Below are 22,224 nucleotides of genomic sequence, written 5' to 3' on the forward strand. Positions count from 1 at the left end.
TCTTAATTCATCCAAAGTTTAAATATCCACAAGCATAGGGGATAAAACAATTAAAAATCTTAAGTTTGTTCTTAATGAAAACAATCACAGCACATTTTTTAAATTCCAGAAAAAAATGAATTGGATACAAAAATCAAGTTACTAATTACTTCATTTTTCCTATGCCAATAAACCTAGATATATTTCCTTAATTATCTAAGATGAAGTTTCAAGGAATAATTTTAAAAACCCTTAATTTTCAATATAATTCTTCAGAAAAGCAAGTGTACAGACTAGAAAGGAACTTGACTAACCTGTGTATTAACGTCATAGTATCTGTTTCTGGGGTTGAGAATAGCAAAGCACACAAAAATTCAGAGAGTAGGAATAAGTGCAAGAGATCTACTGTACAACATGGTGACTACAGTTAATATCAATGTATCATATTCTTAAAATCTGCTGAGAGGATTTTAAGTGTTGCCACTTAAAAATAATTGAGGAAATATGTGTAGTACTTAGACTATTTTAGCCATTCTACAATGTATACACACTTCAAAACACCATGCTGGATATAATAAATGTATATAATTTTGTCAATTAAAAAAATTATTCCTGGCCCAATATTGTTCTGGGTAAGAAAACAAACAAACATGGCAGTCAAGAAAAAGAAAATTGTTACTGTACTTCCTAAATTTCTAATCCTTTTTTTTTTTTTTTTTTTTTTTCAATTGACGTAAGAGTGACAGAAAACCCAACATACAGAGGAGGTGGGTACGGGGTCTAGGAGATAAATTCCATGATGTGACTTCCTTTGCCTCCTGAGTTTTAAAACCTTACAGACATCTCTCTACAGAGTGATTCATTTAACTGTTGTTGTTTATTCAAAAAAACCTCAATTCTACAAGATAAATCTCTGCCTTCAATAATTTGGCCTCAATCCAGCACTTTAAAGGACCAATAACATAGTTTTTCCCACTGCTAACAGGGTGGTCTTCTTGTCTCCCAACAGGCTTTTTGACTCTTTCATGCTCTCCTCGTAGGTTCATGCTACTTCCTCCAAGCTTGTACTGTCCAATACTACTAGCCCAAATCTGTTCCTTTATTTAAAATTCATATCAAAGCCACCACCATCAGTAAGTGTTTCCATTTCATTCCAGCAGCATGCAATGTGTTTCACCTGAGGAGCTGCACCACCTTCTGCTTACAGCAGGTACCACGCGCTTCTTCCCTTGGTTTCATTATTAAGCAGAGTGCATATTATTCTTCCTGTGCATGTCAGCTCCCAAGGGAAGGCCCAGTGTTCTGCCCATCTCCTATCCTGCCCAGTGCCTACTGCAGTGCCTTTGATCACAGATAAGGAAATTTTCAACTCACTACCTCAGCTGTTTGGGGTACCTTATAATGGATGTTCATTCAGTCACCTGAAGTAAGCAAATGTTGCCAAGTGTTACATTCAGAACTCACGTTATAAAGTTCAAAGTCAGGAAGAAAATAGAGAGGTACTATATTATCAGTAAAACTATGTTAACTTTACTTCATTTCCTCAGAATATATTCAAATAGATTTTAATAACCAGAAAATGGGAAATTCTGAAAGTGAAGCCACTTTCTGTATCATACACTTAGATAACATGGTCTTTATATATATATATATATATTTTTTTTTTTTAACAGAATAACTTTATTAAGAAATAATCTTGTTTTCAGTCACTGGTAACTATTTTCTGAGGGGGGAAAAAAGGATCTACATTTTCTTTTGAATTAAAAGAGGAAAAAATCCAATTTTGACAATTGAAAACATTTCTTCTATTCTTGGAGTCAATATAAAACACAGGAGTTTCAACTCACCATCATCTTCACCTAAAAAAGAAAATGAAAATTTCAGAAAATGTCTTCAATAGTTCAGATTCCAGAATGAATCCTATTTATTTTAATATAAGATTAAAACTTCTTATTTGTTAAACCATTCCTTATATCTTAAACCTTGGTCAGTGCTAAGTCATTCTGAAACATGGCTTTTTTTTTTTTTTTTTTTTTTTTTTTTGGAAATCACATAATGGAGTTTATTAAGCAAACAGAGTGTCTCCCTGCAGGGTAAGAGAGAAAATGAGAGGAAAAGAAGGGAAAGAGAAAGGGCGTGCACTAAAGAGAGTGGAAAAGCGAGGAGGAGAGAGAAAGTAAGTGAGTAGGAGACAGAAAACAAGAGAAAAGCTCTTTTTTTTTTTTTTAAATATTTTAGTTGTCAATGGACCTTTATTTTACTTATTATTTATTTATTTGCAGTGCTGAGTATCAAACTTCGTGCCTCACACATGCTAAGGTGAGCACTCTACCACTGAGTCACAACCCCAGCGAAACTTGGCTTCTTAATAAGAGTACAAGTTAAAGATTTCCATGTTTTATGCAAAAAAATAAGACATTAGAAAGCAACAACCATAAAGAACACTAGTTTCAGTAATAACAAGGATATACAATCCTTCAACCACGTGCACACAACTTCTCTGAATATGTGTTTCCAAGCTGCTATGCTTCTCTCTGACTACTGCTCTCTAGCACAGCCCTGCATGTAAGCATCAGGGGAGGGCTGCCCCAGGGTGCTGAGAGGCAGGAAAGGACCAGGAGGCTGAGAACTCAGCGCCACAGATCATCTGTGCCAGCTTCATCTAAGGGTCCCTGAAGGAACACTTCATTTTTGGGGGAAAAATGTTCTTGTGCTCAAAATTTTTTAGAAAAACAGTTGTAGAAGCCTAGCTGTTACAACTCAGGAATGGTGCAGAAAAATAGAGCTGAGAAGGCTGAAGAGCTCTCCGGTAGCATTCCAGTGGAGACAGCTTTCTCCCAGGACCCATGAGCCGTGGAGCTGTTTCATAAAAGCTGTGGCAGCTGGAGCCTTGCCTCTCCTCTGGCCTAGCTTTCTTCTTTTATACTTTTTCCTTCTTTTCTCCTCCTCTGTCTAATGTATCCTTCCTCTCTTCTTTTCCAGCAGTTTCATGTCTGATTTACCATAACATGAAATGAGTTTCTTAGTACTTGGTGGTTTTAAGTGAATTATTTTATTTTTGGCTTTAAAAGTAGAAAAGATAACCATGGAGAAGGTTGGAAGAATTCCTCCCAAACTCTACTGTGGAACAGAAAATAGGGGAGGAGGCTTTCCATTTCACTCAACATAACTTCTATGTTGTTTCAATTTTTATAAAATTTTATATAATTAAAACCTTTAGGTTGAAAGAGAAAAGTTCCAAGGCAAAAGCAGTACAGAGTAAGAAGCCATGCCTTTTTCAAGGTCCAATTTCCTTCTCCAGGCAGTTCAGAATAAATGTGGAGAACATTCCCCAAATTTTGACAGCATCTACCAGCAGCCAATGCACTCAATTCTTCCAAATCTATCTGGCCCTCAGAAAGGCTAAAAGATACAAATCTAGACTAGAAAATTCAATTTCTTAATCCTGGTCTAAAGAAAATATCAGACTGGCAGGTTAGTAACAGGCTTGCTCCTAGGGTTTGGTTCCTGAGGACAGAATGAGCACATCCCAGCCGACTTTGATGATGCTGTCAAAGCATCACACCTCAAGCTTTTCCAACAGTCACATTTTTCAAAATGAAAAGTGAACCTGGCACTGCACTGACGTTACCTGCTGAAACCATCTACCAAGAAGCTGTGTTAGTGGCAACAATATCTTACACCATCTCAGTTTTTATATTTGAATGAATTGAAAGTAAACAAAATTTACAATTTAGTTTCACACTGGCCACATTTCATGTGGTCCATGTGGCAACAGGCTACTTTATAGGACGAAGGCCTAGAGCACTGCTGAACGCAGTCTGAGTGCCTTGACTCTTCCTCTTCCTGTTCAAAGTGTGTTGGGGGGTCAGTATCCCAGGCAGTGCATGGGAGTTCCTCAGGACCCTGCACCCCACCACAGGCTTACAGCAGCAGAGTCTGCTCATAAACCAGGCTCCCAGGGAATCTGCACACACACGGAGGCTTGAGAAGCACTGTGATGGGCCACTGGTTCTGAAACTGAGCTGCACCCTGGAACCATCTGGAGAGTTTATAAAACATAGACACCTAGATCCTAGTCCCAAGGCTTCTAAACTTCACTACTACAGAGCATTTGAATTTTTAAAAGTTTCCCAGGAAAGCTCTGGCATATGTGGATCATTCACATATTCTAATTTATTCTATATAAAGTTTCTATTTTAGGATTGACCCATAGCAGGCACTCAAAAAATGACAGTAATTATAGAAGACATGTATAGGAATCTTAAAACTTACCTACAAAATAATCTCACACTTTTGTTAATCATTCAAGTTAACAAAAATATAAAACAGTTGAAAATCTTTACTTATATAGTTATGAAGACACTTTATAAACAATCTTTAAAAGCATGAAAATGTATAAAAACCCACCTCGACTTGGGGCCAGAGGATTTAAAGGCCGATAAACAGATCTAGGCCTAAAAAAACACAAAACCCAAATCATAAAATGGTTTGACTTTGATACATAATCTTTTCCAACAGAAATAATTATTTCCTCTTCCCCCCTCCCTGTTACTTGAAACAGTTCTCTTCATAGATGCTGTTCCACACTCTCCACGCCGAGGAACCCTTATAGCCAGTGTAACGCTCTGGGTTCAGCAACAGATCCACATACTGGGCAGCAGGAGATCTCTCATCTGAACGAGAAACGATTCATAAAAGTCATCCATATCTCAGCACTTGCCTAGAATTCAGCATTATAAAGCAAACAGAACTACGCAAGAGCTGGGAAAATGCTATGCTTTTCAAGTAATTCCCAACCTACATGGTAGAGTGGTTTGCACACATGTAACTGTACTTGACCCAGCATTTGTAAAACTTGGACAAATTACCTGAAAGGAAAAAGCAATTTCTTCCTTTCCTTTGGATACTCAGTGCTCTTAAGAAAAGTAACATCCTTTACCTTATTAGTTTTAGCCACCTAGGAATGAAAAGATCTAACAGAACCATAACCGGTTTTATTATTTATGTCTTCTTCTCTAAGTATATACCCAACTAACATGGACTTGGAAACATTGATTTAAGACATTTTATATTAAAAATACAGATTTCCCTGAGTGCAATGGCACATGCCTATAATCCTGGCTCTTCAGAAGGCTGAGGCAGAAGGATCATAAATTTAAGGCCAGCATTGGCAACTTAGTGAAACCCTGTCTCAAAAACAGAAAATTAATAAAGGCTGAAGATGGAGCTCAATGGTAGAGCATCCCTGGGTTTCAATTTCTGATGCTATTCAAACAAAAAACAAAAACCTTCCTGCTACTCTAGAGTCTACATGGGACTTATAAAGCAATTGGCTCAATAACTTTGTGATTCAAATCTGATTACTCATAGAGCAATACTCTAGTTTTTTTTTTAACTAGTAAAACACTACTAAAATGTAAAATCATGCCATTTAGACAATTTATGAACCTATTACTTCATTCAACAAATATTTATTAAGCACCTACCAGTCCAGGCACTGTTCTTGGCACTAGCAGTGAACCAGCAAGATGAAGCCCTAGAGCAACTTACAATCTAGTTGGAAAGGACCATGAACCCACAGGACATATACCATCAGGTGTTTGTCAGTGGTGGGGATGGATGGATGGAAACCATAAGTGCAGAGAGTCAGAGTGATCATGGTTACTATTCTGTCAGACATGAGAGAAGTCTTCTTTGACATTTGAGCAGAAACACTAACCAAAGAAGAGTCAAGCCATGAATAAAGACAATAGCAAAAATAGAGTAGGAGAGGAAGAGCAGTTTACCTTAGTGGATATTAAACTGCCAAATTATTTAAAAACTATTTGATCTTTAGAGATCATCTTCCATTCAAATGGAGACAACAACAACAAAACAGTAAAGAACACAAACATGGATATTTTTCCTAATAAAATAGGGTAAATTTTCTTCATAGTTTAATTTTAATACACTGAATTTAGATAACAGGAATAACTAAACAATAATTCTCAAGTTTCACTGACTGTAATAAAAATTATCAGTATAAATCAGTGGGAAACAGATGAACATTACTATTCCAAAGAGTAGTAGCAACCCAATTAGTAAATAGCATGGTTTTATATGTATATGAATTACATAAAATATAAAAATTCCTATTTTAAATATATAATCCTAAAAATCTTAAAGTGGTTTTATATAAGTTCTAAGACATCGCTTCCATTTTAACAATTAAAAAACTAATATTTAAAAAAATAGTTAACATTTATATTACTGATGGGAAATCTAGCACAAACTTATTTATGCAAATAATCCTTGCAACTAAGTAGTATTTTTGTTTTAATTTTAATTTTTTTTTTTTTAGTTGTTGATGGACCTTTATTTATTTTTAGGTGGTGCTGAGAATCGAACCCAGTGCTTCACACATGTGAGGCAAGTGCTCCACCCCTGAGCCACAACCCCAGTCCCAACTAAGCAGCATTTTTATGAAATAACCCAATTTAGGGTCTGGGTCTGTAGATCAATGGTTAAGCGCTTGCCTGGCATGTGTGAGATACTGGGTTTGATCCTCAGCACCATATAAAAAAAACAAAATACAGTTACGGTGTCCATCTACAGCTAAAAAACATTTTAAAAATCCAATTTACTATAAAAATAATATATATATTCACGAAAATGATTAGTCAGAAAACCTATTGAATAATCATGATTAAATTATTTTAATCAAAGAGGTAAAATGATAAATTGGAAAGAAGTGATTATAGTATTAAACACTCAAATATAATTAGAGCAACAACAAAAGAGTAAATAAAATAAGCAGTGATATGAGTACTTAATATAGACATAATGTCTTGCTCTATAAGTATCATAATGGAGATTATTTCCTAATTGCTCATTTGTATGTATACACTGGTATACAGAGAAATCTCTCAGATATTTCTTTTAAATTTCTCTGCTGAGATGATATAAACCATAACATTCCACCTCCCATTATTCTTCTCGATTCACCATCCTATAGTAGAAGCCACTGAAACACACTTCATTGTAATGTAGACCCATAGCACAGTTCTACCTGTGAACCCTTTTTAAACATTTAGAAAGTGGCATGATTACTTTAGATCTTTGAAGAATTCAGAAAAACTTCTATCCATTTCCAACTGTGCATGCTTGAACCCAATTCTTGCCTGCCACCAAAAATTTCACAATACCAAGGTAAAAGGTGAAAAGAGGCCAAATGAATGATTTCAGTCTACAAAGCACAGTTCTATGGAAATATCCTATGGATCAAAAGTTCTGAATCACTGCAGTTACCTTCGAAGTGGTAGTTACCCTGTGGGACAGCATCCTGTCTATGTATTTTCCAGCAGACTCTTGGAAAGAGACCTACTGTGGGGAAATTCAATTATCACCCTCCCAATATTGGAGGGCATCTTTATATGAGTTTGTTGAAACCTCCAGCAAAAGGCAGTGTAAACATTTTTATAATATGTTCTCAGACCTATATAATCAAGTGTCTTCAAATGAAGATCCATGGGACATGGTGTGTTGTAATGGAGAGAACACAGATTTTGAATTCAGAGGACTGAATTCTGCCTCAGCCTCTTGCTGGTATGATTTGGGGCAAGTTATTTAGTCCTTTTTAAAATTTTTTTTAGTTGTAGATGGACATGACTTTATTTTTTTAATGTGGTGCTGAGGATCAAACCTAGTACCTCACATGTGCTAGACAAGCACTCTACACTGAGCCACAACCTCAGCCCGTTTACTCTTTTCAAGACTCAGTTTTCTCAGATACAAAATAATTTATACCCATTAAGCTAGCTATAAAGACAAAAGTATTTAAGGCACTTAATACCAGGAACATAGGTTCTCCATGTATGCTGTTATAAATAAGTTCTATATAGCAAACTTCAGTGTTTAAGCTGTAACTCAGATTATATTTTTATTTAAATGTCTTACTAAAAAGGTTAAAGTTAATTACAAATTTTTTTATTACCATCAAGTTCACAAAAGTGATCCTGTGAATCATCATATCTTGCCCAGTCAATGAAAGCTTCTTTGCTTTGATTACTATGGGAAAGAGGAATAAAAAGAAAAACGATTCAATTTGGGATTAAAAGTTCTAACGATGTATTCCAGTGTAATTAAAATAATCATCTAAGGTACTTTTTTATTAGATGAATTTCAAATTTCATTATTAGTGGTCACACAAATAATGAAAACAAGTTATATAAAAAACAGATACAGTAATTTCACAAGTGATTTATATTTCTTAACTACACTAAAACAATTATTATCCCTAGCTCAAAAATAATTTTGAGGCAGGCACAGTGGTGCATGCATGTCTGTAACCCAAGCAACTCAGGAGGATGCAAATCAAAGGCAGCCTGGGCAACTTAGCAAGACCCTGTCTTAAAATTTAAAAAAAGGGCTGGGGATATAGCTCAGTGGTACAGCACCCTGAGTTCAATCTCTCATACCATTAAAATAATAATTTTGACTAAAACTTAATTTATAAATACATAAAACTTATAAATGCAAACAAGCTGCCTTTTTCAAATGACTTAGAAATTATAGTAATGTTTATGTTTTTTCTTAAGTAGGAATCACATTTACTTTCTGAATTTTTAAAATTGAAATTGAATTGCTTCTATACTGATAGAATCCAAAATACTATTTCTACAACTCTCCATCTAATGTAGTATCTCACTAGTTACACCAAAGTCACCTTCTTCATGGAGTTATCACTCATTTTACATCCTACCTCTCATTTAGAAAATCCACGGTAAAGATTTCTAACTTGAGGAACTGAACACGAACAACTTCATTAATTCTAACTAACTTTGACCTACATTCATTTTTATCTATATTCAGGTCTCTGTCTTGAACACATGATGGCAACATCTATCAAAGAAGCATTATGTTGCTGCCCTTCTTTATTCACTACACAAAGGGAAAAAAAAGGTAAAAAATATGTATAAAGTATAAATCAGATAATGTTTAATGTGTAATGTTATCACAGCCAAGAACTGATTTTGCACTTGAGAAACTGCTACATAACCGCTACAATGAAGAGTTTAAGGTTGGTTGCACTATGTAATTTTTCAATTCAATTTACCATAGGATATTTTTTCAATGGGAATCATTAACAAATTAATGGAAACATTTGTATCATAGCTGATTCAGTTGAAATATGACACCACAAACAAGAATGCCTAAGATCTAAAATGACAACTATCGTTGTTTAGTAAGATAAATCTTATATTGAAAATAAGAAGTCAATTCCTTTTTTTCTGGTTAACAATATCAGGGACTCGGAAGAACTTTTTTCTTTAGGCACTGTTATTTGATAAGGCTTTCCTAAGTATTTCAATCTAATACTTGCCTAAGACATTTTAGTGGAAAAGAACTGAATATTCATCTAAAGTTAACAGAGCTTTCCCAGTGTGGTTTATACATGATCTAGAAAGGACCAGAGGTCACCTACTACAGCTTTTCAAAAAGACAGTTTGGGGATGGATGCAAAGCTATTTACATAAGACTTTCTTGGGCTTAACCCAATGCTTCAATAAAGATGTTGCTCTGAGTTACAGTCACAGTTTTCAATTGGGAAACAAGTAGTTAGAGAAGGAAAGGGATAAAAATTAAAAAGCAGCATGAGAAACCAGGAAGTGGGAAGACAGGGGAATAGATATGATAAGGCAGTCTTAACTGTGATGATGTTTTCTGAGTATACACCCATCAAATCAAACGGTGTGCTTTCCATAGTGCAGTGCATTATATGACAATTATACCTCAAAATAAAGCTATTTAAAAATTATACTACCAACTGTTGGAGAAGATGTGGAACTAACAACTTTTATACACTGCTAGTAGCAACATAACTTGCTACAGCAATTTTGGAAAGTCACTTGGCAATAATTTCACTACTAGGGATATTCCCCTAGAAATGTACACGTGCACTAAAATGTTTGTGAAATGTTCCCTTAGCAGAAAACACCAAGGTATCAACAGTAGGATGGAAATACTACAGAATACAATATATCAACAAAAAATTAAATTTTCTATGCTCAAGAACATGAATCTCTGTGCTGTGGTTGTGGCTCAGTGGTAGAGCACATGCCTAGTATGTGTCAGGCACTGGGTTTGATTCTCAGCACCACATATAAACAAGTAAATAAAATAAAGGTCCATCAACAACTAATATTAAAAAAACATGACTCTCACAGACATGTTAAATTTAACAAGGTGAACACAAAAGAGTATGTTCCATATTATTCCATTTATATCAACAGGCTAAACCAATTTCTAACGATGTAACTCAAAATCATGGTTAATTTTGGAAGGTGATAACAGCTAGGAAGGTACCCATGAAAATCTTCTGGGTAGTAAGTATATTGTTCTGGATGATAGCTACAGAGGTGGGTTTACTTTGTGAGATAAAACTGAACTTTACACTTATATTTTATTGTGTATTATAAATTTTTAAAAAACCAGTAACTCCAGCAAAAACCTATAAGCAAAATTAAAAGATAACAAAGGATTATTTCTACATTATATGTCCACAAATAAGTATTAAGTTAAAGATCCAACTCCCTCAATTGACAAACAATGATGAAGAATACAAACAGCAAATTCTCCTCAAAATATTGCAAGGAACTTAGACCTTAGGTCATCTCTTCACACTCACTCCTTAAGATCTTGTTCAGGTTTACAGCTATTAAATACCACAAATTCACTGGCTGACTCCCAGACCCCTCCCCTAATTCAGACTTGTATATCCAACTGCTCCAACTGGATGTCTTACAGGGAGCTCAAACCTACCGAGTCAAGGTTCCGTCAGCCTCGTTCCTCCTGCAGGTGTCAGCTGCAAATCTCAGTCATCCCTATAGCTCCTTTTTCATACTCCATACCTGATCCTTCAGCAAAGACTGTCAGCTCTATCTTCAAATGTGTCAGAATCTGACGCTTTCCGTGACTTCCACTGCCGTCACCTGTCTAACCACCACAGATCTTATTTGGATTGCTACAATATCTCACAACCAGGCCTGGGGCTCCCTGAACACACACCCTAATTCCAGTGCTTAAGATGCTTCGGTCACCTTTGTTTCCACTTCTACAAAAGCAGTATTCCTTACAAGTGCCCTCTAGGCTCTACAAGATCTCCACCCCTCTCTCTCTCTGCCTCCATCTCTTGAATTTTTTTTAATCCTTTTTTTTTTTGGTATTTATTTATTTATTTTTAATTAACTTTTTAAAATTTTTACAGACTGTATTTCGATTCATTGTACACAAATGGGGTACAACTTTTCATTTCTATGGTTGTACACAATGTAGATTCACACCATTCATGTAATCATAAATATACATAGGGTAATATTGTTTCATTCTACTAACTTTCCATCCCCCACCCCCTCCCATTTTCCTCTATACCATCCAAAGTTCCTTCATTCTTCTCTTCCCTCCCCACCCCCACTCGTTATATATCATCATCCACTTATCAGAGAAAACATTTGGCTTTGGTTTTTTGGGTTTGGCCTTATTTCACTTAACATGATATTTTCCAACTTCATCCATTTACCAGCAAATGCCATAATTTTATTCTTCTTTACGGCTGAGTAATATTACATTGTGTATATATACCATGGTTTCTTTATCCATTCATCTATCAAAGGGCATCAAGGTTAGTTCCACCATCTGGCTATTGTGAATTGAGCAGCTATGAACATTGATGTGGCTGTATCTCTGTAGTATCTGATTTTAAGTCCTTTGGGTATAAACCAAGGAGTGGGATAGCTGGGTCAAATGGTGGGTCCATTCCAAGTTTTCTGAGTAATCTCCACACTGCTTTCCACAGTGGCTGCACCAATTTGCAACTCCACCAGCAGCGTATGAGTGTGCATCTTTTCCCACATCCACCCCAACACTTATTATTACTTTTGTTCTTGATAATAGTCATTCTAACTGGAGTTAGATGAAATCTTAGGGTGGTTTTAATTTGCATTTTTCTAATTACTAGGGATGATGAGCACTTTTTCATGTATTTACTGATCACCTCTGAATCTTCTGTGAAGTGTCTGCCCAGTTCCTTAGCCCATTTATTGATCGGGTTCTTTGTATTTTTGGTGTAAGGTTTTTAAGTTCTTTATAAACTTTGGAGATTAGTGCTCTGAGGTGTGTGTGGAAAAGACTTTTTCCCACTCTGTAGGCTCTCTTTTCACATTATTGATTGTTTCCTTTGCTGAGCAAAAGCTTTTTAGTTTGAATCTATCCCATTTATTGATTCTGGCTTTTATTTCTTGTGCTATGGGGATCCTGTTAAGGAAGTCTGGTCAACGTGAGTTTTGTACAGGGTGACCAATAGGGGTTTAATTTCATTTTAATGCATATGGACTTTCAGTTCTGCCAGCACCATTTGTTGAAGAGTCTATCTTTTCTCCATTGTATGTTTTTGGCACCTTTGTCTAGTAAGAGATAACTATACTTATGTGGGTATGTCTCCATGTCTTCTATCCTGTACCACTAGTCTATCTATCTATTTTGGTGCCAATACCATGCCTTTTTTGTTACAACTGCTCTACCGTAGAGTTTAAGGTCTGGTATTGTGGTACCTCCTGCATCACTCTCCCTGCCCAGGACTGCTTTGGCTCTTCTGGATCTTTTGTTCTTCCAGATGAATTTCATGATTGCTTTCTCTATTTATATGAGAAATGTCATTGAAACTTTAATAGGAATTGTGTTAAATCTGCATAGCACCTTTGGAAGTATGGCCATTTTGATAATATTAATTCTGCCTATCCAAGAACATGGGAGATCTTTCCATCTTCTAAGATTTTCTTCACTTTCTTTCTTTAATGCTCTATAGTTGTCATTATAGAGATCTTTCACCTCTTTAGTTAGATTGATTCCCAAGTATTTTATTTTTTTGAGGCTATTGTGAATGGAGTTGTTTTCCTCATTTCCCTTTCAGATGTTTCATCGCTTATGAATAAAAATGCTTTAGATTTATGTGTGTTGATATTATATCCTGCTCTTTTGCATTCTTTTATGAGGTCTATTGGTTTTCTGATGGAGTTTTTTGGATCCTCTAAATATAGAATCATGTCATCAGCAAATAGTGACAGTTTGAGTTCTTCTTTTCCTATTCGTATCCCTTTAATTTCTTTTGTCTGTCTAATTGCTCTGGCTAACATTTCAAGGATGATGTTGAATAGAAGTGGTGAAAGAGGGCATCCCTGTCTTGTTCCACTTTTTAAAGGGAATGCTTTCAGTTTTTCTCCATTAAGAATGATGTTGGGGGCTGGGGATATAGCTCAGTTGGTAGAGTGCTTGCAAGCACTAGGTCCTGGGTTCAATCCCCAGCACCGAAAAAAAAAAAAAAAAAAAAAAAAAGAATGATGTTGGCTGTGAGCTTAGCATAAATAGCCTTTACAATGTTGAGGTATGTTCCTACTATCCCTATTTTTTCTAGTGTTTTGAGCATCAAGGGGTATTGTATTTTGTTGAACACTTTCTCTGTGTCAAATGAAATAATCATGAGTCTTAACCTTAAGTCTACTGATGTGATGAATTACATTTATTGATTTCCAGATGTTGAATCAACCTTGCATCCTGGGGATGAACCCCACTCGATCATGGTACACATCTTCTTAGTATGTTTTTGTATGTGGTTTGCCAGGATTTTAAGTATTTTTGCATCTATATTCATCAGAGATATCAGTCTAAAATTTTCTTTCCTTGATGTGTCTTTGTCTGGTTTGGGTATGAGGGCGATACTAGCTTCACAGAATGAGTTTAGAAGGGTTCCCTCCTTTTCTATTTCCTTGAACACTTTAAGAAGTATTGGAATGAGTTCTTCTTTGAAGGTCTCATAGAACTCGGCTGAGAATCCGTCTGGTCCTCGGCTTTTCTTGGTTGATAGGCTTTTGATGACTTCTTCTATTTAATTTTTTGAAATTGATCTGTTTAAATTGTGTATGTCCTCCTGGTTCGGTTTGGGAGGATCATGTGTCTCTAGAAATTTGTTAATGTCTTTGATATTTTCTATTTTGTTGGAGTACAGATTTCTAAAGTAGCTTCTCGTTATGTTATGTATTTCATTGGTGTCTGTCATGATATTTCCTTTTTCATCACGAATTTTAGTAATTTGAGTTTTCACTCTCCTCTTTGTTAGTGTGGCTAAGGCTTATCTACTTTGTTTACTTTTTCAAAGAACAAACTTTGTTTTGTCAATTTTTTGAATTGTTTCTTTTGTTTCAATTTCATTGATTTCAGCTCTGATTTTAATTATTTCCTGTTTCTACTACTTTTGGTGTTCTTCCATTCTTTTTCTAGGACTTTGAGCTATAATGTTAGGTCATTTAGTTGCTGACATTTTATTCTTTTCTTGAATGTGCTCCATGCAATGAATTTTCCTATTAGTACTGCTTTCATAGTGTCCCAGAGATCCTGATATATTGTACTGTCATTCTCATTTACCTCTAAGAATTTTTTTAATCTCCTCCCTGATGTTTTCCGTTATCCATGCTTCATTTAATAGCATATTACTTAGTCTCCAGGTGTTGGAGTAATTTGTTATTTTGACATTGATTTCGAATTTCATTCTATTATGATCTGATGAGCACAAGGTAGTACCTCTATTTTTTTGCATTTACTAAGGGCTGCTTTGTGGCATGACACATGTTCTATTTTAGAGAAAGATCCATGTGCTGCTGAGAAAAAAGTGAATCTGCTCGTTGATGGAATATTCTACATATGTCTGTTAAATCTAAATTATTGATTGTGTTACTGAGTTCTATGGTTTCTTTGTTTAGTTTTTGTTTGCAAGATCTATCCAGTGGTGACAGCAATGTGTTAAAGTCACCCAGAATCATTGTGTTTTAGTCTATTTGATTCCTGGAATTGAGAAGGATTTGTTTGATGTACATGGATGCACCGTTGTTTGGGGCATAAATATTTATGATTGTTATGTCTTCCTGATTTATGGTTCCCTTAAGCAGTATGAAATGTCCTTCTTTATCCCTTCTAATTTTGGCTTGAAATCCATTTTATCTGAAATAAGGATGGAAACCCACGCTTTTTTACTGAGTCCATGTGCATGGTAGGTTTTTTCCCATCCTTTCACCTTTAGTCTGTATATGTCCTTATCTATGAGATGAATCTCTCGAAGGCAGCATATTGTTGGGTCTTTCTTTTTAATCCAATCTGCCAGTCTATGTCTTTTGACTTATAAATTTAGGCCATTAACATTCAGGGTTACGACTGAGATATGATTTGTATTCCTAGTCATTTGGGCTTATTTTTGGTTTTTAACTTGACTTGGTTTCTCTTTTGATTGGTTTTTCCTTTAAGGTAGTTCCTCCCTTTGCTGACCTACATTGTGGTTTTTCATTCCTCCTCATGAAGTCTTTTGCTGAGAATATTCTGTAGCACAGGCTTTCTATCTGTAAATTCTTTTAACTTTTGTTTATCATGGAAAGATTGTATTTCGTCTTCAAATCTGAAGGTTAGTTTTGCTGGGTATAGGATTCTGGGTTGGCAACCATGTTCTTTCAGAGCTTGAAATATGTTGTTCCAGGCCCTTCTAGCTTTTAGGGTCTGGGCTGAGAAATCTGCTGATCTCCATATTGGTTTCCCCCTATATGTAATCTAAAGCTTTTCTCTTGCAGCCTTCAAAATCCTATCTTTATTTTGTATGTTAGGCATTTTCATTATAATGTGCCTTGGTGTGGATCTGTTTGATTTTGTGAATTTGATGTTCTGTAAGCCTCTTGTATTTGAATTTCCATTTCATTCTTCAGGTTTGGGAAATTTTCTGCTATTATTTCATTGAATAGGTTGTTCATTCCTTTGGTTTGTATCTCCGTGCCTTCCTCAATCCCAATAATTCTTAAATTTGGTCTTTTCATGATGTCCCACAGTTCTTGAAGGCTTTGTTCATGATTTCTTACCATCTTCCCTGTTGGGTCAACTTTATTTTCAAGATTAAATATTTTGTGTTCATTGTCTGAGATCCTGTCTTCCAAGTGATCTAGTCTGTTGGTGATGCTTTCCATTGAGTTTTTATTTGGTTTATTGTTTCCTTCAAGGATTTGTTTGTTTGTTTGTTTTTAGAATCTCTATCTCTTTGTTGAAATGATCTTTTGCTTCCTGAAGTTCCTCTTCCAACTGCTTAATGGTATTATCATTCATTGCCTGCATTTGCTCTCTTATCTCATCCTTTGCTTCACAAATCATTTTAATTATGTATAATCTGAAGTCCTTTTCTGACATTTCTTCTACCATACTGTCACTGGATTCTATTAATATAGAATCTAGGTTTGTTTGGATCATTTTCTTCCCCTGTTTTTTCATGTTGTTCATGTATCTTCCCCTCTAGCAGTGCAGATGTGGGGTATTGCAGTTTCTCCCCTATAGGCTTATAGTGGCCCTGTAGGTTTCCAAAACCTCTTTTAGGGGGAGATCAATATTAGCAGTGCCCAGTACAGACAATATGCAGCCCTATACCAAATAGCCCCTATGAAGACATTGACAGTATTGTCATAATAAACAGAATGAGTTCAATTATTATCTATAGCATAACAAATAGATTTGCAATAAGATCTGTAGTATCTAATGGAGAACAAAGAGGATGGGGAGGGGCGTAGGATATAACTCTTAGTGGGATAGAAAAAGAGTATATAGAAGTTCTAGATTGTATAAAAAGTGAAAGTGTAATCAAAAGAAGTTCATTATTAGCATGAGAAAAGAGGGAAAGAGACTCAGGAAACAGGTAAACAAAAGGAAAACAGAACAAGAAAAGTAAAGAAATAAAAACTTAAAATTTTTCAAAAAGGAGAAAAAAATAAATCTACACTATAACAGTCATATAGTACTGAAACCTCCCAGTCTTCAGTAGCCTGATGCATGAGAGGTACCTGACAATGAGCTTCCAGTCCCCAGTAGGTGTCTCAGGATGGGATTTGCCCCACCTAAAGATGGGAGCTACTGCTTCCAGGATAATCCAAGATAGCCACTCTGGCTCCCAAATGTGTTGGCAAATGGGGAGCTGCTGCTGGAGTATGAGCATGGTCAGCCGGGGTTCCTGGAGGTGGGGTGCGGTTGGTCGGGCAGGGGTCCTGGAGGCAGGTGTGGCCAGTCGGACTGAGGGGTCCTGGAGATGGGGCTCAGTCAGTTCGGCCAGGGGTCCTACAGGTCCTGACTGTTATCTCAAAATGGCAGCAGCCATGTGTAACCAAACCTGCAGGTACTGTGACAGTGGACTTCCAGGCAACAGCAGGCAGCTGGCGATCCATGGTGGTCTGCAGTCAGTCTGCTGGCTACTTGTGGATGATCGGCGGGTGGACCATGGGCAATGGGTGATGGATAGGTGAAAGGCAGGCGATGGGCAGGCAAGAGGCAGGCAAATGGTGGATGATAGGCGCCAGTCAGTGAGCAATCTGCACTCGAAACGTAGTCGATATGCTTGCAGACTGCAGGTGATCACAGTGGACAAATGGGATAAACGGCAGGGGATCCATAAGTAGCAAAGACTGCCTCGCAGAGAATCAGATATCCTTTGCTTGAAACCCAAGTTACGGAGCAACAAGGAACACAGCCTCCCTCTAGTCCACCATCTTGGATCTCCCTCTTGAATTTTTTGACCTACTTTGCCCTTGATCCCTCACTCACCCCACCCTTCTGTCTCTCTCTCCATCTCTTGAATTTTTTTACCTTGTATTCTACTTTGCCCTTGATCCCTGTATGCCAGCCACACCAGCGTTCTCGTGGTTCCTCACAATCTAGGCACGACCCTGCCACCAGCCTCCTCAATAACACTTCATGTACTACCTGGGATGCACACCCCCAGGCAGCCATATAGTAACTTCAGCCTCCACCTTCTTCAGCACTGCACTCGAATGTCCTGTTATCACTCTGGTCTTCCCTGACCACCCAATTTCATACAGTATCACCCCCTCTACTCTGAGCCCTCTCCATTCTTCTTCCCTGCCTCACTTTTCTCCCTAGCACTCACCATCACTTTACTTACTTCTCAATATTGTATTTAATGTATTATCTTCCCCAAAAAAGATTAAGTTACATGAGGGCATAAATTTGGTTTATTGTATATGCTACTACTTTCCTAATACCCCAGAACAATGCCTGGTACCTTGTGGGCATTCACTTGTTGAAAAAGAAACAAATATCCAATAAACATATGAAAAAGAAAAAGCTCAAACTAACCAGCAATCATAAACTATACATTTTTTAAAATGAGGTACAATTTCAGTCAACAAAAATTACCAACTTTTAGTAAGAATGTGAAGGACAAAAACAATCTCTCTGCTCTGGAGGTAGTACACATGCACACAAGTACCTGGAATGTCATCAGGCAATCTCAAGAATAGCTGCAAAAGGACAATTCTAAGATTAAGCACTTTCGCTACCAGGGTACAACAAAAACATTTAGGAATGCTTAAGGTAGCAGGGTTTGTACAAAGAAAAAAATCTAAACAGTCTAAATGTTCATCAGTAGAACAGATAAGCAATATGTAGTATGTTTATATGATGAAAACCATCAGTTTAAAAGAATGAGAGAAATCTGTTTCAACAGGCATAGAACTAGAAAGCAAACTGACAATGAAAAGTTGCAGAATGTTATAAGTAATACTCTATCATTTATGAAAGAAAAATAAGGCCATTTGCATAATATTATGTTATGTATAAATATAAATCTAGATGATAAAAACATGCACTGGATATATAACAAATTCTTGAGATTAGTTATTTCTAAGAAAAAAGGGAAGAAATAGGGAACAGAACACAAATGATTTTAAATTTATATATAATGTTTATTATTTCTTAAGGAAACTGATGAAATTATATTGCTATACTGTGTACATGTACAAATAAATAATAATGAATTCCACTATTAGGTATGATTATAAAGCAACAATTAAAAAAGGATAAAAAAATAAAACATGGCAGAAAATGCCAAGGTGTATTCATTTGTAGTAAGGGTTATAAAGGCACTTATTATATCATCCCTTTTACTTTTCTATATTAAGATTTTTAATAGTAAATAAACTACTAAATTTATTATGAGTCTGAATCAATTGTAAAACAAATACAAATCTAAACAAATGGAAGTTAAAAAGAATTTCTGCAATAATCCATTCCTAATTATAGATTATATTCAATTATTTTACTGCATAAACTATTTATAAATTATATTGGCCTCAAAAACAAATGTCTGCTTAAAGCAAATAACAAAAGTTAGCAGAAAAAAAAAAAAATCAATGAAACTTATTATGTTAATAACTTATCATTCAAAATGTAACATCAAATAGAATATGTAAACTGAACTATTATTTATAAAAGACTTATAGTTTCAAGACCCATAATCCCTGCTAGCTGAGTAATCTAAATTTCTACTTTTTAACATATTTGCTATTTATGATATATCACAGAAATTTAAGAACAAATAAGCCAAGAAAGAGGCAAAACTATTATGGAATTAAAGGAGAAATTTTTTCTTCCTTAAAAATATATTAGCAAAAAATTTAATGTTTTTAGCAAAAATGATTTTCCAAAATCTTAAGAGATAATTGATATTAAACTAAATAAGAGAATATCTTTTTAATACTAATAAGTTAAACTTGCCTTAATGTGTTGTTAATTGCTCCCAGTTTATTAGCTTGCTCACAATCTTGTAATTCTTTGGTATTGTTTGCCACTTTCAAGTACTGCAAGGAAGTTAACAATAAGTTTAAGAACAATTATATCTTTCTCCTTTTAGCTTCTACTGGCAGAATTATCTGTCAATATAGGTACACTAAATATAGACACAACCTATTGTCAAAATACTTGACATATATAAGAAATACTAATAAAATGAGGCACCAATTTTTACGTATTAAATAAGCAAAGAGTAACATTTTAACAATTGGCATTAGTGTGTTGGTGATGACAGAGGAAAACTCATTTGGGAAAGAAAGTTAATAATAAATATCTAGAGTTACAAAAATGCATAAACTCTTAAAATTAGCAGTCATTAATGAGACCATATCCAAGGAAACAAACAAAAGGCAGCACCACTTCAGAGAGTTATTTGTCATTGTCTTATAATGTTGAGATAGGCATGCCCTGTGGTCCAGCAATTCTACTTGATTGAAGTTCCAGAACTAGAGGAACATTACCTATGTGCACAATGGGACAAAGTACTAGGGCATCATTTTTTTGTAGCAGTAGAAAATGGAAACAATTGAAATGTTCATGTATAGAGGACTTTTACTCTGTATAAAAATTATACAACTGACTACTACAGTTATTAAAATGAATGAACAAAATTCACATATATCTAGAGAAAAAAATTCAAAACCCTAAGACTAAATAAAGGCTGGCACTGTGGTGCATACCTATGATACCAGCTACCTGGGAGGCTGAGGCAGGAGGATCAAAAGTGCAAAGCCAGCCTGGGCAACTTAGTGGGATCCTGTCTACAAAGGGCTGGGAACACAAGAGTTTAGTGGTAGAGGTGCCCAGATTTGCTACCAAAAAGGAAAGAGAGAGAGAGAAAGAGTGAAGGAGGAAAGACTGAGTTAACAATACAAACTATATAAAGAATAAAATGTTTTTGACATGAAGAAACAAAATATTTAAATTTTTTAAAAAATTTACACAAAATAATCTATATATTACTTGTGGATACAAGTGTAATTAGAATATTAAACCACAGAACACTTCAGAAAAATGGTCAGCCCTGGGGAGGGAGGAAACAGAATGGAATTGGGAAGGTGGTGTGGCTTTCAACTGCCTTTACATGGTTTTGTTAAAGATTTGAAACAAAACTATGAGAAAGTGAGCACAGACAATACATGGGCAAAAAATCAAGAAGAAAATGGAGAGGATGCACAAGAAGAATGCGGAAAGAGGGGATGATGATCTTCATCACACATGTCCAATAGTGAAAAACTAAAAGTAAACCATTACCCAGAAATATGAATGGGGAAAAAAAATCATGGCATACTCCTAAGAACAAAAAGGTAGTCTTTAAAAAGGGGCAGCTTAACAACATCTACGAGTGTACTCTGCTTTAAATATCCTAATTATTTTCTTGATCCAATAGAATCCTGAATCTAACAGGTAGACTAGTTGAAAGAAAAGACTAAAAACACCCATGTGACAAAACACTTGTTGAATAGGTGATGTAACACTAAATTATAGTTCAGAATTCTTCTAAAGGTTCCACAAACAGACCTGAAATAACTTCAAAAGAAGCTAGGAATGTAGGACCTCTCTGCTTGCTGCAAGGATTGGGGAACTGGAATTCAAAGGCAAAACACCTCCATGCCCAACTAACCGTGTTATGGTTTTCTGCTGCAACAACTGTCAAGTATTATAAATGATAAGTGTCACTATGTAAAGCAGAAATTTTCAAGGAAGAAGTGACTCACCTTATTAGAATGCCCGGCTTTAATTCCAACTGGAATTTTACTCTTAAAAGAACAATAACAATTTAGAAAGTGATTCAGAGTGTTTTCTTCTATTGGGAGCAAATACACATTCATTCAAATTCTGTTTTCATATTACCTCTTGAGATAAAAGCAAAGAGTTACCCCAATTTACAGGCTTGTATTTCAAAGTACAGAGTCAAACATCAGCTCTAATAATTTCTTATGCTATTCCTTCTTTATAATTCATATCATTTTTAGGGTAAGAAAACTGACACTTTTCCATAAACTTTCTAACTACAGAAAGGGAAGCTTTTAAAAAATTCAAAAATATTTGATATATTTTGTTCAACTTTAATTTCTGCTCTGAGATAACATTTAAAGTTTAGGCAATTCTGGATTACAAGGAAATAAGAGTCAGTTTTCTGACACAAAGGCAGGAAACACTAGGGTTTATCAATCTACATAATCTAGGATTTACCAATGGAAAAACTGTTAGGTCCAACGTTTTTTTCCCCACAAAGCTAATAATTCATGTTAGGCTTTGATAAATCAATCTATGAAGTATTTCCAAATAGAACTTAAAACAAAAATCATACCCAAAAGAAAACAATCCCAGATTGATCCTTTGATCAACTCAGGACTGAAGTCTAAACTTGGCTACTTAAGGGCTAGCAAATAACTGCAAATTACCTATTAAAAATTGTTCCTATTTCATAGATAAATTTTAACAAAATATTCAGAATAAATATTTCCTCTTAGGCTGAAGAATACAATGGTCATGATAAATTATTCCCTAATCAATAAGACTATGTAGATAAAAATGTTACTTGCT

At 35.4% G+C, this 22,224-nt stretch overlaps 1 protein-coding gene across 4 annotated transcripts in view; it reads right to left on the reverse strand.

Annotated features, from left to right (window-relative positions):
• ERO1B (endoplasmic reticulum oxidoreductase 1 beta) overlaps positions 1–22,224 on the reverse strand; it is a 64,760-nt gene that overhangs the window by 24,210 nt on the left and 18,326 nt on the right. For all 4 annotated transcript variants that reach the window (XM_079106886.1, XM_079106888.1, XM_079106887.1 and 1 more), the window contains exons 4-9: positions 21,393–21,434; positions 19,600–19,682; positions 7,955–8,028; positions 4,535–4,655; positions 4,390–4,436; positions 1,827–1,838 (exon numbers count right to left, since the gene is read on the reverse strand). In XM_079106886.1, the coding sequence (XP_078963012.1) occupies positions 1,827–1,838; positions 4,390–4,436; positions 4,535–4,655; positions 7,955–8,028; positions 19,600–19,682; positions 21,393–21,434 (379 nt within the window). The remainder of the gene's footprint in view (positions 1–1,826; positions 1,839–4,389; positions 4,437–4,534; positions 4,656–7,954; positions 8,029–19,599; positions 19,683–21,392; positions 21,435–22,224) is intronic.

The sequence above is a fragment of the Sciurus vulgaris genome (genome assembly GCF_902686455.1).
Source record: "Sciurus vulgaris genome assembly, chromosome: 12".
In the NCBI taxonomy this organism is placed as follows: domain Eukaryota; kingdom Metazoa; phylum Chordata; class Mammalia; order Rodentia; family Sciuridae; genus Sciurus; species Sciurus vulgaris.